The 27,710-nt window shown below is 46.0% G+C and overlaps 3 protein-coding genes across 3 annotated transcripts in view; 2 read left to right on the forward strand and 1 right to left on the reverse strand.

Annotated features, from left to right (window-relative positions):
• The first annotated feature begins 10,645 nt into the window (after positions 1 to 10,645).
• On the forward strand, positions 10,646 to 11,722 carry LOC106815839 (uncharacterized protein K02A2.6-like). Its single transcript, XM_014820357.1, has one exon. It carries the CDS (start codon positions 10,646 to 10,648, stop codon positions 11,720 to 11,722), a length of 1,077 nt encoding a protein of 358 aa, XP_014675843.1.
• Positions 11,723 to 12,563: 841 nt separating this feature from the next.
• LOC106815842 (complex III assembly factor LYRM7-like) lies at positions 12,564 to 14,704 on the reverse strand. Its single transcript, XM_014820360.1, has 4 exons — positions 14,588 to 14,704; positions 14,203 to 14,273; positions 13,921 to 13,999; positions 12,564 to 12,916 (listed from the first exon to the last, which is right to left on the reverse strand). The coding sequence occupies exons 1-4, from the start codon at positions 14,655 to 14,657 to the stop codon at positions 12,780 to 12,782; spliced, it is 357 nt and encodes a 118-aa protein (XP_014675846.1). The 5' UTR covers positions 14,658 to 14,704; the 3' UTR covers positions 12,564 to 12,779.
• Positions 14,705 to 23,395: 8,691 nt separating this feature from the next.
• LOC106815840 (arginine--tRNA ligase, cytoplasmic-like) overlaps positions 23,396 to 27,710 on the forward strand; it is a 7,468-nt gene continuing 3,153 nt past the window's right edge. The window contains 2 exon segments of the mRNA XM_014820358.1: positions 23,396 to 23,765; positions 23,919 to 24,106. Of these exon segments, the coding sequence (XP_014675844.1) occupies positions 23,396 to 23,765; positions 23,919 to 24,106 (558 nt within the window).

Genomic DNA, 27,710 nt, shown 5'->3' on the forward strand with positions numbered 1-27,710 from the left:
GACTTTGCAGTAGCATGGGGACTCCATCATGCAATGAGCAGTCCACGTTTCCACAGTAGCAACGGACTGGTGGAGAAAGCTGTTCAATCTGCTAAGCAGCTACTAAAGAAATCGTTCAGAGACGGCACGCATCCTTACCTGAACATTCTGAATTGGCGCAATAAGCCAAGAGACAACACATTGGGATCACCAGCGCAACGGAATTTGTCGCGTCGAACAACCACAATTCCTACGGCTGAAGCTCTGTTAAAACCAGAGATATTGGACCCTGAGCGGATCCAACACCAACTGTCAGAGAAAAGACAGCAGCAGAAGAAGAATATTGACAAGTCATCTAAACCACTCATACCTTTGCAGACAGGGGACACTGTTCGCATGCAAACAGCGAAAGGTTATGACAAACTAGGTAACGTGGTCAAATTGGCGGACGAGCCAAGATCATACATTGTCAAATCTACAGAAGGGAGAGAATACAGAAGAAACCGGCGACATCTGCTTAAGGTGCCAGCTGTTTCAGCAACACCAAATGCTGACATGCTTTCCACTTCAACAACCGTGAGTGCACCAACAGGTACAACCAACTCGACAGAAGCTAGGTGTGTCAACCCGGAGACAATCGCAGAAGGCAGTCCCAAACCTGTGCCAGATCCCGGAGGCATTACCAGAACAACGAGATGTGGGAGGATGATCAATCTTCAATCTTCGTAAGATACAAGCAGTAAAGATCGCATTGCTAGTGTAATAATGTAAACAATCGTGAGAAACGAATAATCGTGCTAAAGATAATTGACATTTCTGTAATGGTCATTTGCATGATCCAGAAAGTTGTGTTAACATTTGTGAGAGATTTTCTGTTAATCTGTGGTGTTAAGACACAGAAGCAACTTGTGTTAGATTTCACTAGAGAATGTGCCAGTTGAGTGAAAGCGATTTATTTCTTTATATAGCCGACATAGCTATCCTATAGTAGAGACTTATTTTGGTGGATTTTATATAATTTGTACAAGAGTACTATTGTTCTATAAAGGGAAGAATGTAGATTGGCCGGCGTGCTTTGTGTATACGTGGTTATGACCAGAGTTGTGTATGCATTCCGATAGGGGTCGCTCGCTCTCTCGGCTCGCTGGTTTGTAAAGTTAATAAAACGTGTTCCAGTCTTGTCATAACAAAGTACTGTTACAGACTATATATATGAAGTAACAAAACTTACAGCGGGGCAGCGCTGTCCCTCTTTTATACGGGCGTGCGTGACATTGCGATGCCAGCAAGCTACGCTGACGCCCTCTCAACAGCCTACCGCATTGAAGCACCCTTCACGCTGTTCGGCTCACTGGCGTTTGGTAAGCACTCGGTGAGCAAATCATCAGCCAACAGAATCAATCGCACGAGACAATCGTAATGTAGGTTTCGCCGAGAAAATGCTCTATTCGGCTGCGATGTACATTTTCGTATATTTGTTTCCGTGGCAAAAACGCATTTTAGTTGTGATTTACTGCTGACAGCTCATATGGGGATTTTCTGAAGTAAAATAATTGCCGTTTTTGTATACTGTATTACCACAATTCTACGGCTATAGAACTATATGTTATTTTTACTGATTTCTCCCGTATCTGTTCTTTGAATTTTTCATCGTACTTTCAATGCTCTTTTGATAGGTTTCTGCGTGATTATTATGTTTGGCGCAGGCACTCATTATTGGAAATCGCTCAAACATTTTTTACTTCTTCCTTTAGTTGTTAGTCCATGTTTCAGCTGTTATGTTTAGGAAGGAGGTAAACTGTCATTCGTATAAGTTCACTCGTTACTTCTATAGTATGATTTCCATAATTTTGCTCTTGCTGCCACATTGTCATATTTCCATCATCATAAAACCTTACATTGTTTCAGAGTTCGACTCTTATCATATCGTTATAACCTCCTGATATCCATTAATTAAATCCCTAAGTATAATATTTGTGGCTGCATTTTTTGTATTACTTGGTTGGTCCTATTAATAATCTCCCTCTATTCCTTCTTTGTTTGTGAATGTTTTATAACAGTCTGTATGGTGTTTATGGGTTCATATTAAATTCTAATCTTTTCTGAGTAGCTAATCTGGAGCATGACTGAGCGGATTTTTGTGTACTGCTTTGTTATAATCTCCAATTCCTATGAATATCGTCCGTAATATAATCATTGTGATGCTTCTAAAACTAACAGACATACGTGCTGACGCTGTGGGAGTACGGCTGCGCCTGTCCTCGAACTCTTGTGGCGCACGCTCTCCACTGCGACAGCGCTGTCATACTGAGACATCCCGCGGTCGCGTGCGCTATCCCGCGGAACTGCCGCGTCTCATCGCGCCGCAGCCGCTTAGAATCAACAGCAAAGCTGTGCCCACGCAATCTGTGTTATCATGTCTCTCTGGGTTGATAACTGTGCGCTCGCGGGATATGGTGTGAGCGTGATATGAATACATGGTTCCACTGTCATCTATCAGTACTTGTCCCTAGAGTATCCTTCCATGTATGAAGTAAGCCAGACCACATCTAGATTCGTACATGAGTAGCGTTCTAGTCTCNAGAAACACTTGAATAGATACACAGAAACACTTGGATAGAGGCCAAGACATAACAGGGGGGAGATGTAGTATGTATTGATTATGCGTGTGCCGAATAAAAGGCTAGCTTTCGTGTCAGCCATTTATAGAACGAACTTGACTTTCTTGTTATGCTTACCGTATATACTCGCGTAATAACCGCAAATTTTGCCTCAGATTTCAACCATGTATTTGCTCTGCAGTTTATAAGTGCGCCATACCGTGAGGGGAAATATACTTGGCGCAATACTTGGTTACCCGATTCAAATTGAGGTGCGGCTTATAGGCGCCCGCGGTTATTACGCGATTATATACGGTAGTTATCTATTGAGTAATGCAGTATACTACATCTAGTGCCAAATTTCACCACAAAAAATGCAGAAAGGCCTTTTCTAGGGACAAAATAGTGCACAATTTGTAGAGGCTTACTGGTGTATGCCCCTTATATGGCGCTACCTTGATGGTTATTTCGTTTTAAATGTAGAACAACGCTAGAGATTATTATATTATTGCTGAGAAACAACGATTACTATTTATACTCATGACTATAACTCTATTACAACTGCCTGTCTGTAGATTGGCCGGCATGCTTTGTGTATACGTGGATATGTGACCAGAGTTGTGTATGCATCCCGATAGGGGTCGCTCGCTCTCTCGGCTCCCAGGTATGTGAAGTTAATAAACCGTGATCCAGTCTCTGTCATAACAAAGTACTGTTATAGACTATATATTGAAGTAACAAAACGTACATGGTGTCAGCTGTCGGATCGGAAGGAAGGACGAACACGGAGAGTGACATTTGATCATAAAGCGTGAGATGCTAACGTCATAAATTGACGATTGATCATAGTGAGCTCACGTGTAATCGGAAAAAATCCAACATTGCGGAAGGAGGACTACGAAAGCCAGAACCCCTGTCAGAGTTTTGGAACAAATGCCGCGGAAAGTTGGCGAGTATTTGAACGCGAGTATGACATTTATGTCGCATGTGCGTTTAGTGGAAAATACGATAAAGTGAAAGCATATATGCCATTGAACCTTGCGGAACTGGAGGCAATCGAAAGAGAACGTTCGTTTGTCTATGAACAGGAACGTACAGACCCGGTGAATCCAGAAGCGGTAATACCGGCGGAATCAAAGGAAAATCCCAAGTGCCTGAAACGTAAATTCAGACAAATTTGTAATCCGAAGAGTAATGTGATATTGGAGGTTTAAATTTAACTCCCGAGTACAACAACAAGGTGAAACTATACAAACTTTTGCAGCAGATTTGCGCAATAAAACAAGCACCTGTGAGTATGTGCAACTGTGTGAATAGTTGATTAGAGACAGAATTGTAATAGGAATCACATGTGACTGTGTTTGGAAAATACTGTTGAGAGAAAGTGAACTCACACTGGATAAGGCCATACATACGTGTCAGATACATGAACTATCTGAACAAGATGCTAAGTTTATGCAAAATAAACTTAATGTTGATGTTGTCAGAGAACAGCGTACAGCAGTGGAAAAGAAGACCACAAGCTAACGCATGGCCCAAGCAACCACAAACACACAAAGGATACAAGCCATGTGGTTGTTGTGGTCGTAAGCATGACAAAGCTCGTGAGGCATGTCCAGCCTACAAGACACAGTTTGTTAAGTGCAAAAAGTGGAACCATTTTGCTCAGATGTGCAGAACACCACAGGAAGAACAGTCACACTCACAGCAAGTCAGTACATGAGTTAGGTATTGTAACAGTAGATTCTGTGGAAGAGGGGTTGTCGATGTTTACGATAGTCAGTAACTTTGAGCAACTTTGAACTCCAAAGACGACATTCACACCGAGTTGGAACTTAACGGAACCAAGACAACTTTGAAAGTCGACACAGGAGCTAAGTGTAACATCATGAGCTACAATACACTACAACAGTTACATGTACAACAGCTGCTAAATACAGCTAAGAAAGTGAAGCTGATAGAATTTGGAGGTCACAATGTCACATCGATGGGAGTTGTAAACCTGTCGTGTTTATACGACAAACAGAGTCATTCGCTTGAGTTTCATGTGGTAGACCACAATGCAAGGACACTGCTTGGACTCAAGGACAGCCTTCGTCTGGGATTAATCACATTGAGTGCAGACGTATATGAAGTCGTGTCAGAGCAACAGACATTAGTTACAAGTGATGAACATACATTACCAGCAGGCATATTGGATGAGTACCTGTTTGATAACACTCTAGGGAAACTGCCAACACGGTACAAAATAACGGTTAATCCAGAAGTCACACCGATAATCCGGGCGGTAAGAAAAGTGCCAATTGCTGTAAAAGATAAGCTGAAAGAGGAGCTTGACAACATGGTTGCTAAGGGTATTATAGCACCAGTTACGGGACCTACAGATTGGGTATCTGCTTTAGTGGTGACTACAAAAAAGAACTCTGATGAACTGTGCATTTGCTTAGATCCCGGTGATCTTAATAAAGCAATCAAGAGACCTCGATATCCTTTGCGTACTATTGAGGAGGCAGTGTCAAACATGCCCAATGCAAAATACTTCACAGTGGTGGATGCCAAACAAGCGTTCTACCATATTCCATTGGAGGAGAAGTCGTCCTATCTGACATGCTTTGGAACACCGTATGGTCGTTACAGATACTGTCGCATGCCGATGGGAATCAGTTCAGCATCAGAAGTCTACCAGTGTGCATTGAAAAATTTGCTAGCTGGATACCCATTTTTGGTGATAGTGAATGACATTCTGGTGTATGGAGCCACGGAATTGGAGCACGATGACAACCTCAAGAAAGTATTAGAGCGTCCTCCGAGAAATCAACTTAAAGTTGAGTGTGCGCAGATGTCAGTATAACTGCAAGAGTAAGTAACAATAACATTGGACATGTACTGTCCATAAATGGACTGAAACCAGAACCGAGAAAAGGTCCCGAGCAACAGTGAGAATGCCGACACACAAGATGCGACTGACTCTGCTTCGTTTTTGAAATGGTGAAATATCTCGCCAAGTTTTGTGCCTAAACCTCAGTGAAAAGGCCGGCGCCGCTAATTGAACTGCTGAGAAAAGACAATGAATGAAAATGGATGTATCCCAGCAGCAGGCATTCAACGAGATAAAGCAGAAGTATTGCACAAGTGACAAATTTGCGTATTTGACGTCAAGAGAGCGTAACACCAGCAATGTGACCATCACAGAGTGGTCTTTGGATCAAGCATGCCTACAAGATGAAAAAACCAGTCACGTAACGCACGCGTGACCTAAAACAAGCTGAAAACAAGATACGCGAATAGAGCTACTCGCGGTGGATACTTGGAGTGCAACAAGATTTCGTGCATTCGTGTTTTGGGCAAGGTGACGAATTGAGACAAGCAGACCATGCAGCCATTAGTATCAATAGTGAAAGAAAACACTATCTGCACGCTCCAGCAAGATTGCAATGCTTGGCTGTTGAGGCTGCAACATAACATTTTAACCTGGTGACAAGAAAGGTAGTGATCTCTACCTTAGTAAGATACATTCTCGAGGGCATACTTGCCAAATCAAGGGACAGTGACGACAGATCCAGAGAGACCGGATACAAGATGGCCTTGCCGAAAAGTGGCGATTGTTCCCCCGACCAGCCGAAAACGTTAAGCCGGCCACATTCCGCGCGAGACTGGCGCTCAGGCGACGCGGGATGTTAAAGCTATATAGCTCCACGCTATACATTCGCGCGCCGAAGGAAAGGCGGGCGCGCGAATGCGTATAGCGGGCAGCCATAACAGTCGCGCAGTTTTCGGACACGTAACATCAGCTCATCGGTACATCGGCTTTGGAGGGGGGCGTTTCCGAATTATGGATTAGACACGCGTTTGACATCCTCGCCGTCGTACGTCACCTGCCGTATTTTTCGTAGCCTTTAATCTTGGCGTGTACTCAAGATCTTCTGTCTTCTCGCACTTCCCACAGTCTGTCTCTCTCTCGTCTCGTCAGCTCTCGCTCGCTCTGCGCAAACGGGTTAATAAGGTATCGTACTATACATCATCAATGTGCCGCAGCCAGCCACACAGCACTGCAACTGTACTTGCAAGCGTTTCAAATAAAATGTAACTCCAAATAAAACAAGATCATTTTACTACGAAAGTCCAACGGCGGCTGCAAAAACTACCTCCCCAGAGCCCAGCTCACACGTGAGCGCGGGGAAGAGGGAGGCTGGAAAATGTGCCGCTCCGCGTCTTCCTAAAACCATGTGCCATATATATATTTTGTGTTCCAGTGTGCGGCGTGCAGTGCGCAGTGCAGTGCAAGTTCTCAAGTCACTAAAACCAACCATCAAGTCACTGAGGCCCGTGCGGGTCCTAAATTGGCTACGATAATTACACTGGACGTGACGATTCAGTCTTAGACGATCGTTACCGCCAGTCCGTTAACTCGTACAAGCCTTTCCACAGCGCACGTTATATAGTAGTGAAGCTGTCTGAAACTCTCCACCGCGCAGCAGTCGAAGCCCGAATCGCCGGTCCCCTTTGTGTGGGAAAATTCGTGGAAAATCCAGAGAGCCTCGTCCGCGCCCATCCTATGAGAACCCATATGTAACGATAATAAGTTCAAGGGCGTAAAAATTCAATAAATTGAAAAATTCGCTTTTCACAGAAAAGACCTAACGCCCACCATAAATACAACAATTACGACACTTCCGAATTTATTTCGCCCCCTAAGTGCAGAGTCGAAAGGCTTCTGCAATCGCCACACTCCAATATTGACAATTATTGCGGCTTCTGTAGTAGACCCAGAGGCTTCGAGTAGTTTAGTTCTACATAGAGGGCAGATGACAAGCGCGGCAAGGCGGCGTCTGTGTTGCGCTCGCGCGCTATATCCCGGGCCTGCAGATCGTCTAGAGAATCACACCAGGAACATGAAATGACTGTCAGCAGGGTCGAAACACTAACGCTAGTCACGTTAGTTCCGAGACAGTAAAAAAAAATCAAGGACTAAGTAGAATTCCCATAGCAGGTTAGTCCCGGCGGACTAGTTAATATTTTCCCCGTCGCTCACCGTCCAATTTCCCAATCGATTTTACCCAGGCGCGCTGTTCACAGATCCAAAGCTATCACTACTCGTCCAAAATTAACGTTTTTCCTTTTAACGCGCTAGTCCAAGTAGAGTAGAACGCTAGCCGCTCAGGGGGGGGGGGCTTGCACCGCATGCTAGAACCTACGCAAGGTGCAATACATGTAAACAAATGGGGTCTCGGAACCGCACCCAGTCTACCATAATATGATCGCTGACAGTAGCTGTTGACATAGAACAAAACGGTTGATTGTAGACAATGAAACGCAACTAATGTTATAGGCTCTATAGGGAGTGTATCTACATCGCAACCAACATCCCAATGCGTGTTACTTGAAGAATCCTATACAACAATAAGTAGTGAGAGCTTAATAGTAAGTATTACATCCTTTCAATTATAATTTGACTAACATCAAGGTTGTTAAATGGAAAGTATTTGGACCGGGCTACCCTCCACCTCCCAAATGTAAATCGCAGGAAGAGAAATTAGATGGCCAGGGTGTCTATGATAAGACGAAAAGGATGCGTGCGTTCCCAGCCAGCCGTGGAAATCGTCATACCCGTCGGTCTAGAGTATGACCGCAGCCAAGGTAGCACTATATACCTGCTGGGTCAGGCTGTATGTCTGGTAGGTGTTTTCACCGGCACTACAAACATCCGTTTGGAAACTTTAAACGCGCAATGATCTTCCGAGGGGCAACAGAAAAGGAATCCTAGCCAAAAAGAAATGCAAGGACCATAGCTGTTCCGCGAAACAGTGGGGGCCCAATGACCCTAGAACTGAGATTGAAATGGTGTGTGCGCCGATCAAAAGAGGTGATCAGAAAGTGCACACGCACGTGGTCGGTACATGGCAGCACGGCACGCAACACGTTACGGTGCATCACGCGCGCACACGCACGGACGTGCACACACGCACCCACGCACGTGTACGTGCAGCGACCCACCCACGCACGCACGCGCACGTTTGTGTGCACACGCCACCCACGGCGCGCGCCAGCGTGGTACGTGTCACCACGCAATGCGCGCACACACGTGGACGTGTATCCATGCACATGCAGCACGTGTAACGTGCACTGGGCAACGCACAGCCACATCGACGTGCATACGCCACCACGTGTAGTGCACGACAACTTCGCACGCACATGCACACACACACACACACATCGTGTAGCGTGCGCTATGCAACGCACGCCACGTGTTCGTGCCAGCACACGGACGCAACGTTACGTTGCCACGGCACGGCAACATCAGACGTGTACTTGCCTATTGCGCGGCCACGCAACTGTACGTGCACGAAAGCACGCACGCAACCACGTCTACGTGCACCACGCACGCACGCACCCACGTGTACCGTGCCACACGGCACGCACGCACAACCAGTGTACGTGCCCCACGCACGCACCGTGATAACGTGACACGCATTGCGCGGCACACCACGTGTACGTGCCCACGTAGTGTTAACAATGCACATGCAGGCACCGTGTACGTGCACAGACGACCACGCCATGTACGCATACGCACGCACACGTGTACGTGCAACACGCACACACACACAACCATACATCAGTGTACGTGCTAATGCACGCACGCACGTGTACGAGCCTATGCACGACGCACGTGTACGTCGCACACGCACGGGCCACACACGTGTACTTGCCTGCGCGCACGGCGACGTGTAACGTTGCACACGCAACGCGACGCAAACTGCCAGTGTACGTTGCACGCGCGCACGTGAACGTGCCCACGCACGCACGGCACGCAAACGCAACGTTAACGGCACTCAGAGCCGTCACGCGGCCCTGATGGGCGGCACAGTGTAGCGTGCCCACGCACGCAGTGTACGTGCACACCCACGCAACGCAACCCACGCACGCCACGGTGTACGTGCACAACGCGCACGCAAAGCAATACGGACGGCAGATCAAGCTTCTCTCCCAGATGTCTTTGCACTCTACTTTGCAAACTCTGATTTCAATTCATTTACAGTTGTTCCTATCGTAACTAGATCGCATTGTTGCAGATGAATACCGACGGGAAATGCCCTATCTCGCCGGGCGTGGAGGCGAACAGTAACGCAATGTGGCAGCACTGAGTGTTAGGATTAGGGTTAGGAATCAAGTTGTACGGGTTAGGTTAGGAATCAAAGGTTAGGGTTAGGGTTAGGTTAAGGGATATAAGGGCCATTTCTAGTACGCGAAGTAGACTGTGGAATAACTTGGAAGATTTGGAATCTTGTGAAGTATACGTCAAACGTAAATAACGTGGACTGTCCCTGGCAACCCCGGGATAGCAACACCCATACCGGACAGTGCACGCGCGCCATCTATCCAGCATTAGAAATGGCGAACCCTATTAGAAATGTCACATGCTATTGGAAAAACGGCAGGTCCTACACGCGATTAACGTCAAGCTTGCTTCAGCTTGACAAGGCCAAGGTGTTAGATGTCGCAAGCACTTCCTCACTGACCCCTAAGGCCTGCCAGAGGTTCAATTACGGCGATAGCCGATACAAAGGCGCCGGGAACAGTTTTAGCAATAATAGGCCAAATTCGCCTTGCGGCTGATAAGTGACGGATCCGACAGATTCGCCTCATCAAAAGAGCGCGAAATTTTTTTCCGAATTAAAATTTTAAAATCCTTATGATCCGATATCAAAGTTACATGTCATTTATACAATTGAATGTCTTTTTACAAAACCTTCTGGGACAACTCCTTGTACCCTGGGAGAGAGCGCGCCCTGTACCCCCTACAAGTGGGCTCCATCCCTCCCTACCCCACCAACCTCCTGCAAATACAATTCTTTGTCGCTACTGCGCCAGTAAGAGTCTTCGGCAGACTAGTAAAACTGAACAGGACTAGTAATTTTTTTCTTTTAACGTAGCCTGTGACTAATGAACTGAAAATGGCTAGTGTCTAACCCTGGTCAGTGTTGCCGATCAGTAGTAAGAAGCTGGAGGAGCTAAAGAAAGCTACTTCCAACAACATCACACTCCAAAAAGTTCACAGAGCCATCGTCATGGGTTGGTCAAAAAGTGAACCTGAGCCCAAACCATTCTATCCATTTTGTGATGAACTGATTGAAGACGAGGGTGTGATACTGAAAGGTCAGAAAATAGTGGTACCAAAAGCACTGCAGCGTGAATACGCTAACTTAGTACATAGTGGTCATTTGGGGGCAGAAGCCACCAAGCGTCGTGCAAGAGACATGTACTGGCCAAGCATGTGTCGAGACATAGATGACATAATAGGCCAGTGCAACATATGCCATAGCACAAAATCGCACCAGTCGAGAGAACCACTACTACCATATCCAGTGCCAAGCAGACCATGGGCAATAGTCGGAACGGATCTATTTGAGTGGCATGGCATGATATACCTTGTCACAGTAGACTCATACTCTGGATGGTTTGAACCGAACACAGTTAAGGACACATCGACTAAAACAGTAGTGCAGAAACTCAAATCGCATTTCTCCAGGTTTGGTATTCCAGACATGCTGATCTCCGATAGTGGATCACAGTTCACGTCGAGAGAATTTAAGGACTTTGCAGTATCATGGGGACTCCATCATACAATGAGCAGTCCACATTTCCACAGTAGCAACGAACTGGCGGAGAAAGCTGTTCAATCTGCTAAGCAGCTACTTGAGAAATCGTTCAGAGATGGCACGGATCCTTACCTGAACATTCTGAATTGGCGCAATACGCCAAGAGACAACACATTGGGATCGCCAGCGCAACGGAATTTGTCGCATCGAACAACCACAACAATTCCTACGGCTGAAGCTCTGTTAAAACCAGAGATATTGGACCCTGAGCGGATCCAACACCAACTGCCAGAGAAAAGACAGCAACAGAAGAAGAATATTGACAAGTCATCTAAACCACTCATACCTTTGCAGACAGGGGACACTGTTCGTGTGCAAACAGCGAAAGGTTATGACAAACTAGGTAACGTTGTCAAATTGGCGGACGAGCCAAGATCAAATCTACAGAAGGGAAAGAATACAGAAGAAACCGACACCATCTTCTTAAGGTGCCAGCTGTTTCAGCAACACCAAATGCTGACATGCTTTCCACTTCAACAACCGTGAGTGTACCAACAGGTACAACCAACTCGACGGAAGCTAGGTGTGTCAACCCGGAGACAATTGTAGAAGGCAGTCCCAAACCTGTGCCAGATCCCGGAGGCATTCCCAGAACAACGAGATGTGGGAGGATGATCAATCTTCCAGTACGATACAAGCAGTAAAGATCGCGTTGCGAGTGTAATAATGTAAACAATCGTGAGAAACGAATAATCGTGCTAAAGATAATTGACATTTGTGTAATGGTCATTTGCATGATCCAGAAAGTTGTGTTAACATTTGTGAGAGATTTTCTGTTAATCTGTGGTGTTAAGACACAGAAGCAACTTGTGTTAGATTTCACTAGAGAATGGGCCAGTCGTGTGAGAGCGATTTATTTCTTTATATTTCCGACATAGCTATCCTATAGTAGAGACTTATTTTGTTGTATTCTATATAATTCGTACAAGAGTACTATTGTTCTACAAAGAGAAGGATGTAGATTAGCCGGCGTGCTTTGTGTATACGTGGCTATGTGACCAGAGTTGTGTATGCATCCCGATAGGGGTCGCTCGCTCTCTCGGCTCGCGGGTGTGTGAAGTTGTGTGATAAACTGTGATCCAGTCTCTGTCATAACAAAGTACTGTTATAGACTATATATTGAAGTAACAAAACTTACACTGTCAGATGGCAGTAGGCCTACTACACCTTTTCTTACATGACTTGACCTTTGACATTACCCATGATGCTTTGCAAAGCTGTAACTCTGAACCTTTCCTCAACCTTGTAGATGCTGTAGAAACATTACTTTATAAAATGTATGCTAATACAAGACTTTTTATTATTATTACAATTTATTACTTATTATTACTTACTTATTATTTATTATTACAAGGCTTATTACAATATGCTGAGCACACCTAGCTCACTCTTGGTAGCCTGGTGTGTATGGTCTAAGCCAGCCTATGTGAAATCACGAAACACATGGCAGCATTAACTGACAAAACTCCACTTATTTACATGTTTGGCCAACTAGTAAAACAGACTGGCTCATGGAGTCATTATAGCGAGAGGTATATATGTACTAGCTGCACTTGTCGTCTAATACTGGTGTCGTATCTGCTGCATTGCCTTCCAGCCTTTCCCTCCTTTTTCTTCTTCTGCTGTTCACAGCAATGAGAGTCTTATCATGGAAATCCACCTCAGGTCTCAACTTGATCGCTGTGACAAATGTAAAAAAAACGTACGTCGATAAAAATTAACGTTATTTGATTTTAAATTTATATAGATTTCGTCATCAGTATGCAGTAACTAGAATAATGCATCATATAATAACTAGAAAGGGCAGTTGTCGCCAACTACATGTATCCCCCGTGTTCTCCCCAAGATGTGTAAGTATAAAAAGTTTGGTAGCGCTAGGTCAATTAGGGGCAGAGTTAGAGAGCGGAAGGGAAATATGAGCAGGGTCAAGGTAAAGGTCAAATAAAGGCCGCAGTGATCTGGTTTTGGTACGCTGCTCACCTTCTCCGGCTGATTTCGGTTAAAATTAGGCTTCATATAGATTTATGGTTCAATATTTATTAGAAATATTTAAAAAAAATGTTTTACAACCGACAGCTATACCGTTGCTTACAACAACGGTGGCGCCACTGGCAGCGCACCCACTGAAAAGTTGCACAAAGCAACGTTTCGGCTGCAGGCTACAGACCGAGGGTGTTTCTTATTTATTAATTTAAGAGCAGAAGGATTGCAATATCTTTAAAACAACATATAGTTTCAGTTATAATATATATATATATAATAATTGCATTTTGTGATTAGCCCTACATCTGTAATGTGCAAAATATTTTGGCAAATGCGCAACTTTTTCAGGGTGGCAGCACGGTCGCGGGTGTCATGTCACCGCCCAAAAATGAAGATTTCGAAATTCAATGTTGTTTTATGACAAACGTGAATGCGTAAAATAGATATTTATAGGTATGTGCTATTATTTATAAATCTATCATAATATACTCTCAAATTATAGAGTAAAGTATTCCTTTAAACATACATGAATCATTCTACTGAATGAAAAATATAACAGATTTAAGCTTAAATTATTAGACAAGCTCTTCCATGATATACTTATTTTCTCCAGTGGATAGTTGCTCAAATTAAACCAATTTTTGTGATATATGCCTAAATAGCCTAATTTACATGACACACGACTGCACATTTTTATTCACCTATTGTATTATCTTCCACCTTTGCTTGCACGATTTCTGTGGCCAGTGTGTTGTTCACCTCATCCGCATATGCTAACAACTGAAAGCAGGCATAAGATATATCATATATGGTTTCATACTTATAGTATTTTAAGATATGGCATAGCATAATATAGGGAACAATCAGTATCAGCTATATGGTCACTTTGAACATGCAATTTTCGACTGCAACACTTAGTTAAGTTAATTATGAAAAAAACATTCCAGACAGAACTTTCTAGATAGTTACATATCCTGACTAACTTCTTTCAACTTGGCTGGGTCATTTTCATGTTTGTGTTTCCTGAAGTTTTTATTTATCTCATCGCTTGCCGCTATAACAAAACATAATTTGTTTTACTTCTACTCAACATTTACACAACTTTTATAATAAGCCTTAGGTATAACACATACTATAACACATTTTGACTGAAACAATCGTGAAGCACTCATGGTTTTGTCAAGTGCACCTAACAAAACTTGATTAAGACTTTTACCTGTGTAAAATTTGTAATATACATCAGGGGTTAATAATGACAAATCTGTCATTATTAACCCCTGTATATATGTTAATTGGACTTGCCACGCCCATGCTACCATGAAAAAATATTTCTAGTTGACATGATCTATGCCCAAACCAATCACTCACCAGTTAATGCTACCGTGTCACCTTGGAAAACGTGTTGCCGCGTTCGATGGAGCCGTTTGTATGCTGACATAACCTAAAGGGCAGAGTAAATATCTTGTCATTCATTCATTCACTGACGCATTGTTTTTACAAAACAAGCTACACCTAATCTATACAAACTACATGGTGATATACTAACAAAATACAAATCTATGCAGTACTTAAGGAAGGGCAAGACATGACATTGACAATCACTATAATCATGAACGACGATTTCAGAGTTTACGAGGGTTACGGTTTACGAGCGAGTTTTGTGTGAGCATGCGTCAAATTCTAAGGGTCAGAGGTATATAAACAAACCAGCTGGCGTATATGGTTGGCCATATCGCACTCAGAAATAATTATTTTTACTGTGATAAAAATAGTTTAGCCTTGGTTAAATTATAGCCCTTTTACCCAATAAGAGGCCTCGATACACATAGATCTATCTTGGTTAATTTTTACTCAACCATGTTGATCAAAACGTACTGCTGACCAGTGAAAAAAATACACGGGGGCTCGGGGCGATATAGGGGTTAGAAATTCCAAAAAGAACCCCGGAAATGCCAAAAAGAGCCCCCGGAAATTTACATAGAGTTCAATGCAAACCAAATTTTAGAGTGCTATTTTCATGCACGCGAGCTTGAAAAGTAGCCCCCGAAAAAGAAATTTTCTCCCTGCTGCTGACGTTTCGCCTCCTATCAGGAGGCTTTCTCAAAGCTGACTGAAGTTGTCAGTTTTGACCATCAGATGGTGTAGTGGTCAACAGCTTGGTCCACACGTGTCTGAGTCTGTATCCCCCCTCGTCATGGTTGATGTTCGGGGTCTTGCGGACCCCGACACACAATTGCGATACACAACATTACAGCCTGTGTCTACAAGATACCGTGTGCAATGTGTGGAAAAAGTTATATTGGAGAATCCGGCCGCAAATTTGAAACCTGCCCTTAAAGAACGTAAAAGGACGTAGACTCCGTAGCTCCCAAATCTTTCACAAGGGCCCAACGAAAACAGTCGGCCACTGAAATAACCAAATCCGCGATCACGGACCATGTAGCGACCGCCAATCACACCATCAATTGGGATAATTAGGAGATTATCGATCGCAAGCAAATCAAAATCAGGTGCTGGATTAAGGAAGCCATCTGGATCCGCAAGACCCCGGACATCAACCGTGACGAGGGGGGATACAGACTCAGACACGTGTGGACCAAGCTGTTGACCACTACACCATCTGGTGGTCAAAACTGATAACTTCAGTCAGCTTTGAGAAAGGCTCCTGATAGGAGGCGAAACGTCAGCAGTACGTTTTGAATCAACACGGTTGAGTAAAAATTAACCAAGATAGATCTATTATCTACCAACCAAATGAACTTATTTATTGATACACATAATGTAACTGTGGCTATATTACTTTACTGGACGGGTCAGCTCAGCCTACCTGTGTATATAGATAGCTTTTTGCTGCTTAGTTTAGGAACAATGTAAAAAAATGCCCCATTCATTCTATCTGCCCAGTTTTTCAGGTTCCACACAGCACGTTTTACATTTATTTACCAGGTAAATAAACACGAATTGTATTTACTACCAAAGAATTCTCTACTCTCATTCGCTTAATTATTATTGCCGATAATCTCATAGTCATAGAAATGCCGTTCAAATGCTCCTCTGCAATACAAGTATTCCGCGCACACGCCGCTGTGCACAATCAACAAGAATAAAGTTTTTTTTATTCTTGTTGGTTATTATTTCAGCTCTTTATTCTTGTTGAAATGCTGTTTGTGAACGGCGGTCGCCGTGCCTGCGGTATACTCGTTCGTTGCAGAGGAGCATTTTATCGGCATTTCCAGGAGATTATCGGCAATAATAGGCAAAAGAGAGTAGAGAAACATTAATAATTTGGTAGCAAATACATGTCGTGTTTATTTACCACCATTTTACTATTGAAACGTTCCAAGTGCCTGTGCCTGTGGCTGTAAGTATAACTGTAACTACGAGTACGAGTACGAACTCGCAATTGCATGCTGGGATTGACCACAGGCACTTAATTGGAATGTCTGAAGTCTCTATAAAAAAAAAGGTAAATAAACACGAAATGTATTTACTACCAAAGTCTTAATGTTTCTCTACTCTCTTTCGCCTATTATTGCCGATAACTTCCTGTAAATTCCGTTCAAATGCTCCTCTGCAACACACAAGTAGTGAAGTACACCGCATGCACGCCGCTGTGCACAAACAACCAGAGAGACCGGATACAAGATGGCGTTGCGCAAAAGATGCGTTGTTCCCCGACCGCCGAAAGCGGTTAAGCCGCGCACTTCCGCGGGACTGGGCGCACGCGNCAGAGCCGCGCAGACGTCGACGCAGCCCGGATGGAGAAGGCGGCGCCGCAGGAAGGTCGACGGACGCCGCGGCCGGAAGAGCGCGTGCCGGAACCGAGGAGCGAGGCTAGAAAGGGAGTCTGCCTCGGGGGAGGAGGCCATGGAGCTCGGGCGACGGGTGGAGAGCTGCCATTTCGCAGAAGACTGTGCGTGGTCCCCTCCGGGCGTCGGCAAGGCAGCAGCGCTCAGTGCAGGGGTTTCAAGTCGGTCGGCGAAACGCGCGGCCGAGGCTCATCAAGACCGACCTGTCCGGCGCGCGTGACTACCCCTCGTGCGCGCACGTGCCACCTGCACCGCCCGGTTGGTGACGGCCTTCGGAAGCCCGCTCCACCCTGGTCCCCGCAAAGGAAGTGCGGCTTGCCCCAGTGGGAAGGGGCGGCAGGAAGGTGCGGCAGCGGCGCGGCGAGAGGATCGCACGAACCCCGCCCCTGTCGCCCGGCGAGCGACGGCGCCCGCGGCCACGTCAGAGGTCCCCGCCACCAGGACGCAAACCTGGAGGGGGCGGGTTCCGATGTAACGCGCCGTTTCGTCGGGTCGTCGCGGCCTGACTCCTCCTGGGAACGAAGGCCTGGCACTGGTGCGTGTCGATTATGCCGGTGCCTGACCTGCACGTACGTCTGACCACCACGGCGAGTCTATCCGCGGCGGTGCTCGTCCGCTCCAGCTGCCGCTGAGGTCCTACGGGGTGTGACTAAGGGCTACCCAGGCCGTGTGCTCTTACGCGCTGTCACACCACCTGGCCGCAGAGCACGCCCCTCACGGCTCGCACGTCTAAAGCCTCTCCCTCCGGCTGCGTCGTCGTCTCCTGTGGCGCAGCCTCTCCCTCCGGCTGCGTCGTCGTCTCCATCTGCTCTCCAGATGAGCCTGGCGACATGTCCGCCCCGGACATGTCGTCCCCCGGTAACCACTGAAACAAACCATGGAGAAGATACACCATTAGTCATCTCACCGCTCACGTACGCACAAACGCAGGATTGTTACCCCTAGCAGTCACCAGCCTTCACCGTCGACTCACACGTGCGTGGTGAGACACAAGACCACAGTGCTTGGTGTAACTCACCTTGATCCTCCTCACCTACTAGCCTCCCGCAGGAATTGCGGTGGTCAAATCCGTCATCTGCCGTACTCATCCTCATTTCCCTGAAACGAGTAACTCACACCATATGACGTACACACTTCGGTGAACAAACCGTCCTGGCCTTCCCCTACCAGCCTGTAATACGTCGGAGTTTATAAACCACACCCTCGACCATCACGTGATGCGGATTCCGGAGTTATCACTACTGTTATTATTGTAGTGTGTAGAAGGTGTGTGTGATGTATATTTGATAGGTATTACTACTGTTATCATATCAGTGTGTAGAAGGTATTATTATAGGTAAAATACAAAATGATATTACTGTTTTGTTCTTTATTGTCAAAAATGTCAAAATAATATTGGTCCAGTAAAATTTAGTCCAGTCCAGTAAATTTTGCTGGCTTGGTGGACCGAAGGTCCAGTGTTTAGAAATGTCATTCGTGAAGACTGATTTAGGGGATTATATATAATTAATTAAATATTAGAAATTGTAGATTTAGTTTTGTATCCGTGCTCTCCCGCAAAAGCACATTTTATAACACAGACGAAGACAGCAGAATATGACAACCCCCTTGCTTGATGTGGTGACGTCACTTGATATCCAATCATAAGCGTAGCATCATATCACAAAGCTGATACGTCACTTGAATTATCCAATCATAAGCGTAGCATCATATCACAAAGCTGATACGTCTCAAGTAGTCAAGGGTTACAACTTGTTTATAACGTACACCAACCTCGTTGCTGGCTGCTGCTATGCGTTTATCACATTGTGCTAATGTGTGCTCAATATGCATCAAATCAAGAGCTAATAATAACAGCTCTTATTATTAGCTATTATATTGTAATAATTATATTATTATATTATTATAATAGCATTATTAGCTCCTGGTGAAATGAAATTGCATGAATGCGCATGAAATCACAGTGCAGATTACACTGAAAATAACGAAGGGGTAGGCATAATTGTATTACTCATGCTCTACTAGATATGAGACATCTAATCTGATTCTGGACTATATTGAAAATAAACAGCGGGTGAGTTGACATTGAATTGAGTTTATATTGTACGTTCATGACTGCGCGCAAACTCTTCATTTACGAAATGTACCAATAAAATCTTATTTTTCTCAAGTTTATTATTTTGTTGCTTGCTGTTATTGCTTTTGACATAAAATTTCAATCCTATATCAGAGAACGATACCTATATGGACATATACTTTGAGCGACAGGTCGCCGACATGCCCGCGCCCTACCATAATTTAGCAAGGAACCCGTGGCAGAGCAGCAATTTTAGCCTCTGATTTATTTTATTTTATTGATTATTTAACCTCTAAACATTTAACCTCTGACCTTCTACTTACACTTAACCTTACCTTTCACTTGTATTTATACATATTAATTATTATTGCAACAGTTCTTTTAATTTAGAGATCACACACCCAGTCACTGTAATAATCATAACGGGCCAATAGTCGTACCAAAATTCCCTTGTATCATCACAGCATAACCTGTTTGCTTGAGCATGCCCAGCATCTTCGAAATAAAATATATTTGCTTTGTTCAATTTATTCGTTTAAAATGGAAGGCAGATACTTATTGCAGTAGAATAATGAGAAACCTGACTGATAGGACGTCCTAGCTGACGTAGGTAACACGAACACGATTTAAATAACCCCAGTAGATGGCGGTATGTGCATATATGCAGACATCGCGCTGTTATAAAAAATAAGTAGAAAAGTTTTTGTTAATGTAATTATACTTTCAATTTGAAGCCCACTCTCAGTTTATCACGAAAGATCTCTGTCCGGATCTCTCACTATTGTACCAAATTTCTTTGTTGCATCGCAGGAGTTTGCGTTCGTGCATGCACAGTATCTACTAAATAATATATAGTGTGGTGACGAAATTATACGTTTAAAATGGAGAACGAATGCTCGACGCAGTAGTGTCATATGAAAAATAAGCACCGATGCCTCTCTTAAATACGGCGCCCTGATTGACGTGACACTAACAAGTATAAAATCAGCCAATAGATGGCGGTATGTGTCCTCGGCGATAGATGCAGTAAGAGCAGTTGTCCAGCCTTTAGAAAATGAATGGAATAGTATTTTAATTGAACTAACTATACTTTTAATTGAGAGAGCACATACCCATCAGTGACTTTAACAGCCATAAAGTGTCTAATTGCAACACATTTTCTTGTAACACTGGGAAGGGCGTTTGTTTCCGCAAGTCCAGTATCCCAGAAATTAAATAATATTTTATTGAAATTATAAGTTTCAATTGGAGAGCACATTTACTTCACAGTATCTCGAGCTGAAAAGTATATCTCAGTGTCTCTCTTCAGTAATGATAGCGTGCCCTCGTACACGTCACGCTGGTAAATTCTAAATCATCCAATAGATGGCAATGTCTCCTGCTTGGCATATGCGGTTTTATGTACAGACTTTAGCAAATAAACACAACAGAATTTTGCTGGATTGATATTTTTTACTCTAGTAGTCACATAGGGTGCCTAGCCGTGCCAATGTTTTTTTTACATAATATCACGAGAGATTTGTTCGTGCACGACCAGTTTCCCCGAAATAAAATATTTTGTTGAAATTGTAATAGAGAGCAAGTCCTCGTCGCAGTAGCGTGACATCAAAAAGAAATGCTGATGCAGCTTTCATGGGGTATCATACCGCTATAGGGATGCCGTACATAGATATCTACTCTAGTCTATACCGTACCTGGCGTAACAGTAATTAAATTTAAATCAACCAATAGGTGGCGATATGTGTTCTCCAGCTCAAGGAGCTATACATATAACATATGGTTGTAGGCTTCAAGAGACTTATAGGCCTTCAACTCTTTCATCCGGACTTTTCGCGGTTACAAGATAGTTAATAATATCCATATACGATATCACCGGTAGACAATTAACTTGGATCATCAATCATCTTTGCATGACGGAGGTCGTGATATGGGTCAATTCCTCCGATCAAACTTATCTTCTGGTCATATCTGTCGCCGGTTTGTTTATCCAAACCATCCCTATAACGTTTCTTGGGTTGTCTGACACTCATCCTTCAATATATTCAAGTTATAACCGATAAACATTAGATAATACCAGAGCATATAAATCACTATAATAATAGTTTATTTATATGCTCTGATAATACTGTAGGAACGCCAAATACCAGCCAATCCTTTTTACCAAACAAGATGGCGACCGGACGAAACAATTGAACAGCTGCCGAATACGTGGGAACTATATATAGGGGCCGTATTGATCAATATGGCAATAAATTGTGCATTTAATAATCGGAGACTGTCGCTAGTATCGTTAGATTATAAAATATTTTAGGGCACAATTTATTAATGTAAGCTATAAGCAAGGCCTGAACTGGGTCAGAGCTAGTACTAATATAGCTCTAGTACTATAGCCGCTTACATTAACTGCCGCTGGGCTATAGACCGACCCATGGGGCATGCGATGGACCAACTTACTCCAGCCAGTCAGCAGGCAACTATGTATTTCCGCATGTTGGATGGGTGGCGCGGGGTTGTCGTTGGTTGTGCGCACAAAAACATTTGTTGTTGTCAAGTAACAAATAGATAATAGTAATTTGTTCATCTTTCAGACAAAAAAACTAATATTACAATCTACTGTGAGCGCCTTAATTGGTTATCTTTGACAACAACAATGTTTTCACTGTCCCACAACCACCCCACCCGCCCACCCCTCCACACGCGGAAATACATAGTCCGCCGCTGACTGCGCTGCCGGCAGCCCGCCAGCAATGGCAGCGTTTGAAGCTCGCATATCGAATGTTTGTTCACAAGAATACGCAAGTATTACCATTTGCCAACGATAGGTTAGAGACAAACAATCAAATCACCGTTCAATATTTAGTAGCGGCCCTATAACTTAAGACATATTCCACTTCGGATAAAGAGGCATTAATTCCTACCACAGACGTTATAGTCGGTATAATCGCGCGGATAAAGTGGTCCACTCGCGATGCCTCATGCGTCGGTCTATAAGGCAGCGGCCCCAGTTAATGTAGCGGCTATAGTACTTAGAGCTAGTACTAATAATACTAAATAGTAATAATACTATTATTAGTAAACTATTAGTATTATTATTACTAATACTCTACCTGACCGCTGTCACGTTCCCTTCGCTTTTGCTGCAGTCTCAGTCTGCTTTAACACAACAGTAGTAAGTACAGCTACAAATCCAGTAGTACAGACTAGTAGCAAGGTGAGCAGTGAGCGATGGTGCTAGACTGCTAGTGCTAACATGGTTAGAGCCACGTTATAGTCAAGGCTGTCAACAAATTGAAATTCAACCACGCCACGCCGGACCATCGCCCCACCACGTTCACTTATCATTTATGATCGTTATTAGTTTTACCAGGTCTAATGATCTAATTATAACGATCATTTTATTTTTATTGTTCAGTCGTTCGCGATATCGACGTGCTGCGCTTTTGATCATTTTATGTAAAAAGGTGCAAATATAAATAAATACAATGAATTAATGTTATTATTTACGATCGTTTGCGTCGCTCTCCGCAGACATCCGAGCACTGCACGACGGCATCACCTCTCTGCAGGGAAGCGACTCCGCCGCCGCCGCCGCGGACGAGGACGCATCGCCCGAACTCTCCACTCTGCGCTCTGAACAGAACAAACTCAAGTACCAGCGCGCTCAGCTCCAGAGGGCGCTGGCAAGCGAGGAGCGGAAGATGCGCGGCGTCTACAAACGCGCCACCGTCCTCGACTGTCGCCGAACCTTCGACGAGGCGATCGCCGCTGCGTTCCCCGCGCTGCGTCCGCCGCCGCCGCCGCCGTGCAGCAAGCGACGCAGGACAACTACGGCCGACTACCAGTGCCAACAAAACGCGCATGGACGATCGCCCTCAGCGGCGCGGGAGCAGTGCGCGAGAAGTTTCGCCACGGGACGCGCGCGCGCGCGATCGTCGCCAACCTCCGCGCGAACGAACTGACAGAGGAAGGCCGCGAGTGCGCCGCGACCGAGGCGTTCAGTGAACGTGCGTCTGCGTCGCTTCGTTCGTCGCCCGTCGCCTCGCCGGACGCGCTCGCCCCGCCGGACCCCCGCTCCAGACCGCGCGCCCGCCTCCGCGACCTGTCTGCATCGACGATGTCGTCGCCGAACGTCGCCAGCGAGATGCACGCTCGCCAATCTTGCGGTCGACGATCATCGGGCAAGGAGTTAGCCCGTGCTGCTCCGCGTTCGTCGGACACCGAGGTCCGAGAAAGTCAACCACGTCGGCGACTGGCGGACACCGCTTCGGATGCTCATCGCTCATTCTCGCGATGTTTCCCCGACTACAACTACAAGACCTCTCCCCCGACACCGACTTCCATTGCACCGATTTGCCAGCGCTTCTACGCGAGCGAAGGCTGCGGTTCGATAAGGACGAAGAGCTCAAGCGGCGCAAGCGTACGGCGGAGTCGTGCTGGCTTCAGCGCGGCGACGCGCGACGCGACGCGCGCTGGAGGTCTCAGTCTGCGACGGTACTCGAAAGTTGCCGACTTCCGAGCGGATCTACGAGGCCTCTGGAGATCTCGCGGACTCGTCGAGCGCGCGAGTCGTGTCTACCAGTCGCGCATGCGTTGTCGTCCGTGCGGCTCGAGCTGGAAGAGCGCCAGGACTGCTCCAGGAGAACGAGGGACGCAAATCATGGTTCCGCCGGACGCCCGATCCGCTCACCGTCGTGAAAGTCGGACGGAGCTAACCACGTTACGTACACGTTCGGCACCTCGCGGCGATCCGCGCACCGCGCATCGTCGGAGCGAACACGCCGCCCGACTGCGATCGTGCTACGTCGTTCGACAGCTACAGGGGAGCTGCACTGGAGAACGGTGCCTCAGCCGGGGCGGCATGGCCGGCTGCGTACGACCCGGAGCGCGAGCGCGTGCAGCCACGTCGGATTCGGCGTCGTCCTCGCCGCGACGACCGAAGAAGCTTCGAAGGACGCCGCTCCGGACTCCAACAGTCCCGCCTCAACGAATCTCCCGACGACCGTAGGCGCGTGAGGCGAAGGCGGACGCCGAAGCTCCGCGAGAAGGACGGCGCGAGAAGTGAGTTGACGGCCAAGCAGCGGAGCTGCAGAGGGCACGCGGACCCATCTGCGTACGCGGTGCATTGAAGACCCGACCTCTCGCACTGCCGCCTCCACGAACGACTACGTGGTTTCTCGTTCGAACAAAGATGCGGACGGACCACTTGGCAAACACGGCGTTCCTCCTCGATGCGCTACGCGAGGATCAAATCGATCGCGCGCTCGGCCGGGACGTGGGACGTCGCGCCAGCGGAAACGCCGCGGCACCCCCGTGTCACTCGCTCACGAGCGGCACAGGAATGGCGGCCTCGCGAAGACGCTACTGCTGTTCGGCGAAGTCGTGAGGACCGCGCGCCGCCCGACGCATCCTGATGCTGCATATCCGCAACTCCTGCCGCATACATGTACGACATCGCCTGTCCGCCTCTCTCCGGAGTTCTGACGAGCGCTGCCTAGCTGCATCGAGGCCGTCGGAAGAGGCACGCGGACGGTCCAGCAGAGCGCCGTCAACGTGGGACTGCGTTGCCTGCTGTGCGAGGCGACCTGCCAGCCACCCCTCGCTCGGCTGCTCCACATCCTAAGCCATCGACGCCGTCAGACCAAGATGTGAGGCGACCACCTCCACCCTCGCTCGCCTGGCTCTACATCCTAGCCATCGCAACGCCGTAGAACAAAGATGTGAGCCGTGGACCGCCTCCACCCTCGCTTGCGGCTTACACGCTCCTAGCCAGTTCGGACCCGCCCGTAGACAAGATGTGCAGGCGCGCCGCCTCCACCCTCAACGCTCGCTGCTTCACGAAGTCCTAGCCCCATCGACGCCGTAACAAGATGTGAGGCGACCCCCCACCCATCGCTCGCTGCTTCTAGCATCCTAGCCATCGACGCCCCGTAGACAAGATGTGAGGTGACTCGCCCTCCCACCCCGACTGCTGCTTACACGTCCTACGCCATCGACGCCGTAGACAAATGTGAAAAGCGACCGCCGCCAACCTCGCCTCGCTGCTTCCCACCATACCTAGGCCATCGACCGCCCGTAGACAAGATGTGCAGCGAGACCGCCTCCACCCCTCGCTCGCTACTTCTACATCCTAGCCATCGACGCCGGCTGAGACAAGAATGGAGGCGAACGGCAGCAAATCGCGAGCGCACCCGCGAAAAAGATTGAAAAGTTGATGCATTCATGGTTTATCCACAGGTCCTATGAAAAAGTCCTGAGTTGAGGGATGTCCTTGAAAAAGTACTTGAATTTAGTAAATGTTGATTTTGCTGCTTGAAACAATGATCCTTGAATTTCCACGAAAATGTCCCTTGCAATTTTTAGCAAAGCAATGCGACTTGCCGCTAATAAAAAGAAAATTTCTGACCATCAATAATGCGTGCAAACTCAAATAAAAAATGGTGATATGAGCCTTAAAAAAAGCTATAGACACGATAGACAGTTGAATGATCATCAACAAATCGTACATAAAAGTCCAGTAAAATCAGTCAGTAAATCAAGGTAGAGTTGATAGAAAGCTGAGCAGTGTTTAGAAGTTTATTAAGTGATCCAGCGTAAAGTTTTAGAGCGTACATGCAGTGGATTAAGAATGCAGGTATCTAAATTAACTAGGTTATGTTTTGTTCGCTGATGAATTCCGATAAAAATGGTCTGATAAAATGTCCGTTGAATTTCCGATAAAAATGTCCTGAAAAGTCCTAGAAAAACATTACAGTCCTCCTTATCTAACAACGATGTAGCGGCACCCGCCACGCCGCCCACGCGCCGAACGATAGAAATGACGGTTGAGGTCGTTTTCACGCCCGCACTCGCGAGTGAAAACTACGAAATGACGACGGCGCCCTCCCGATTGGACCACGATGTGACGCTTCCCCCTTATGGTTGCGCCATCGTACTCTGAAAAAAAATTTGTACTGCAGGTAAATGATTTTACCACGGATAAAAATTAATGCTGCGACGAGGCCCCGCTGGTTGCGCGTACAAAACGCTAGTTCTTAACTGCAACTAAACAAGAAAAGATGTGACCGTAGTCCCGCCCGTGCGAAGAATCACAAATTAGAAACAAACGCCGCACGACGTATGTAAGGCATCCCCGCGCGTTAACGCGAGGTTTGTTCCCAGCGTATATTGTTTTCTTTCGCCGCCTCGCAGCTACCTATATCAATGACCCATAAGACGGTAACTTCGCCTAATAAATTCATTTTGATAAATTAACCTGAAAACACAAGCTCTCGCACGGAGGATAAGTTTCACTGTCTTTACGTTCCCAACCACGATCCGTGTTGCTTGCGAGCCGATTGAAGGTTTACTATGTGATAAGAAAATAAAAATGGGGCAATTCTCAGAAAAACAAACTTTATTCTCATTGTTGTGAGAGGAAGGAACGCGTCACGTCTGACGTCACTGTAAAACAGTGATGAGCGTTGATGTGCGTAATGATGAAGAAGAACTTGTGTGGTAAAACTGTATAACTTTTGAAATATCGTACACTGTGTACGCCACCTCATCAGACAATCACGCAAAACAGACAAGAAACGCCGCATCACCGCGCATACGCGCGTGTGCCCAGCTCGCTGCCAGTACCCAGAATCCTCCCAATCACACACCACTCTCTCTCTTGTTCAGATTCGTACGCGGAAATGTACATATGGTCGACATCTGTATACGTGTCAACCTCACATCCGCAACATATCCGCGCCGTACCCAACCTAACATAATTTCTCACTCGTATAGCCAAACGTCCAAACCCTTCTCCATCTACAAACAAAACTATCTACGGTTGTACTAATTCAATGTGGACATCTGTACAACATAGGTAAAGAGACGTTACATTTACTCCACCTTCACAAAACGATGATCCGCATTCATCGCATTCAGCGTCCTCGCTGCTCTACCCTTTAACCTGAATCTAACCAATAAAAAAAAACTACCCTGATATCTTCCTCAACTCAACCCCAACGAGAAAAACGTGCTTAGTCAAATTTTCCACTGCACATTCTGTAATGCTATAGATCCCCACTATCCTTACCACTCGCACGCACACCTAACTGTGTGTCGCCATTATAACCGTGTGTCCCTGTCCCGTGATAACGTATAACTAAACCTGGCTCTGTCTCACTGCAACCCGAGGTGCTGTCACACTCCACACAAGGAAATGTAAGACGATGAACTCCCAGAAGTGCGTTGGATTCCATTCGAAGGGGATTATGCGACTCCAACGCTCCTATACCTGTTCCTTGAACGATAGCTGATCTGACAATCTGGCGATGACCGGCAAACTACTTTCCTAGAAACGGACAGTAAACAACTGCAACAATGCAACTATCCCTCATTAATATGATCAATGCTAAACTGTTGACAAGCATGTACAACTGCCTTGCCGAGACTTCCAATCCCTTTAAATCAATTGGCCCAATAATGATTTAAATGCGGTACATTATATTGACCAGCTTCATAAGTTCCCGAAAAGACGACGATCTAAATCCGTATCCTTATACAAATTTCTCTGCGAACAATCGAAGCATGCATATTAATTTCGTACTACATTCCTTTTTAAATGTCCGTGTCA

The sequence above is a fragment of the Priapulus caudatus genome, unplaced genomic scaffold, assembly GCF_000485595.1.
Source record: "Priapulus caudatus unplaced genomic scaffold, Priapulus_caudatus-5.0.1 Scaffold1215, whole genome shotgun sequence".
Taxonomy (NCBI): Eukaryota; Metazoa; Priapulida; class Priapulimorpha; order Priapulimorphida; family Priapulidae; genus Priapulus; species Priapulus caudatus.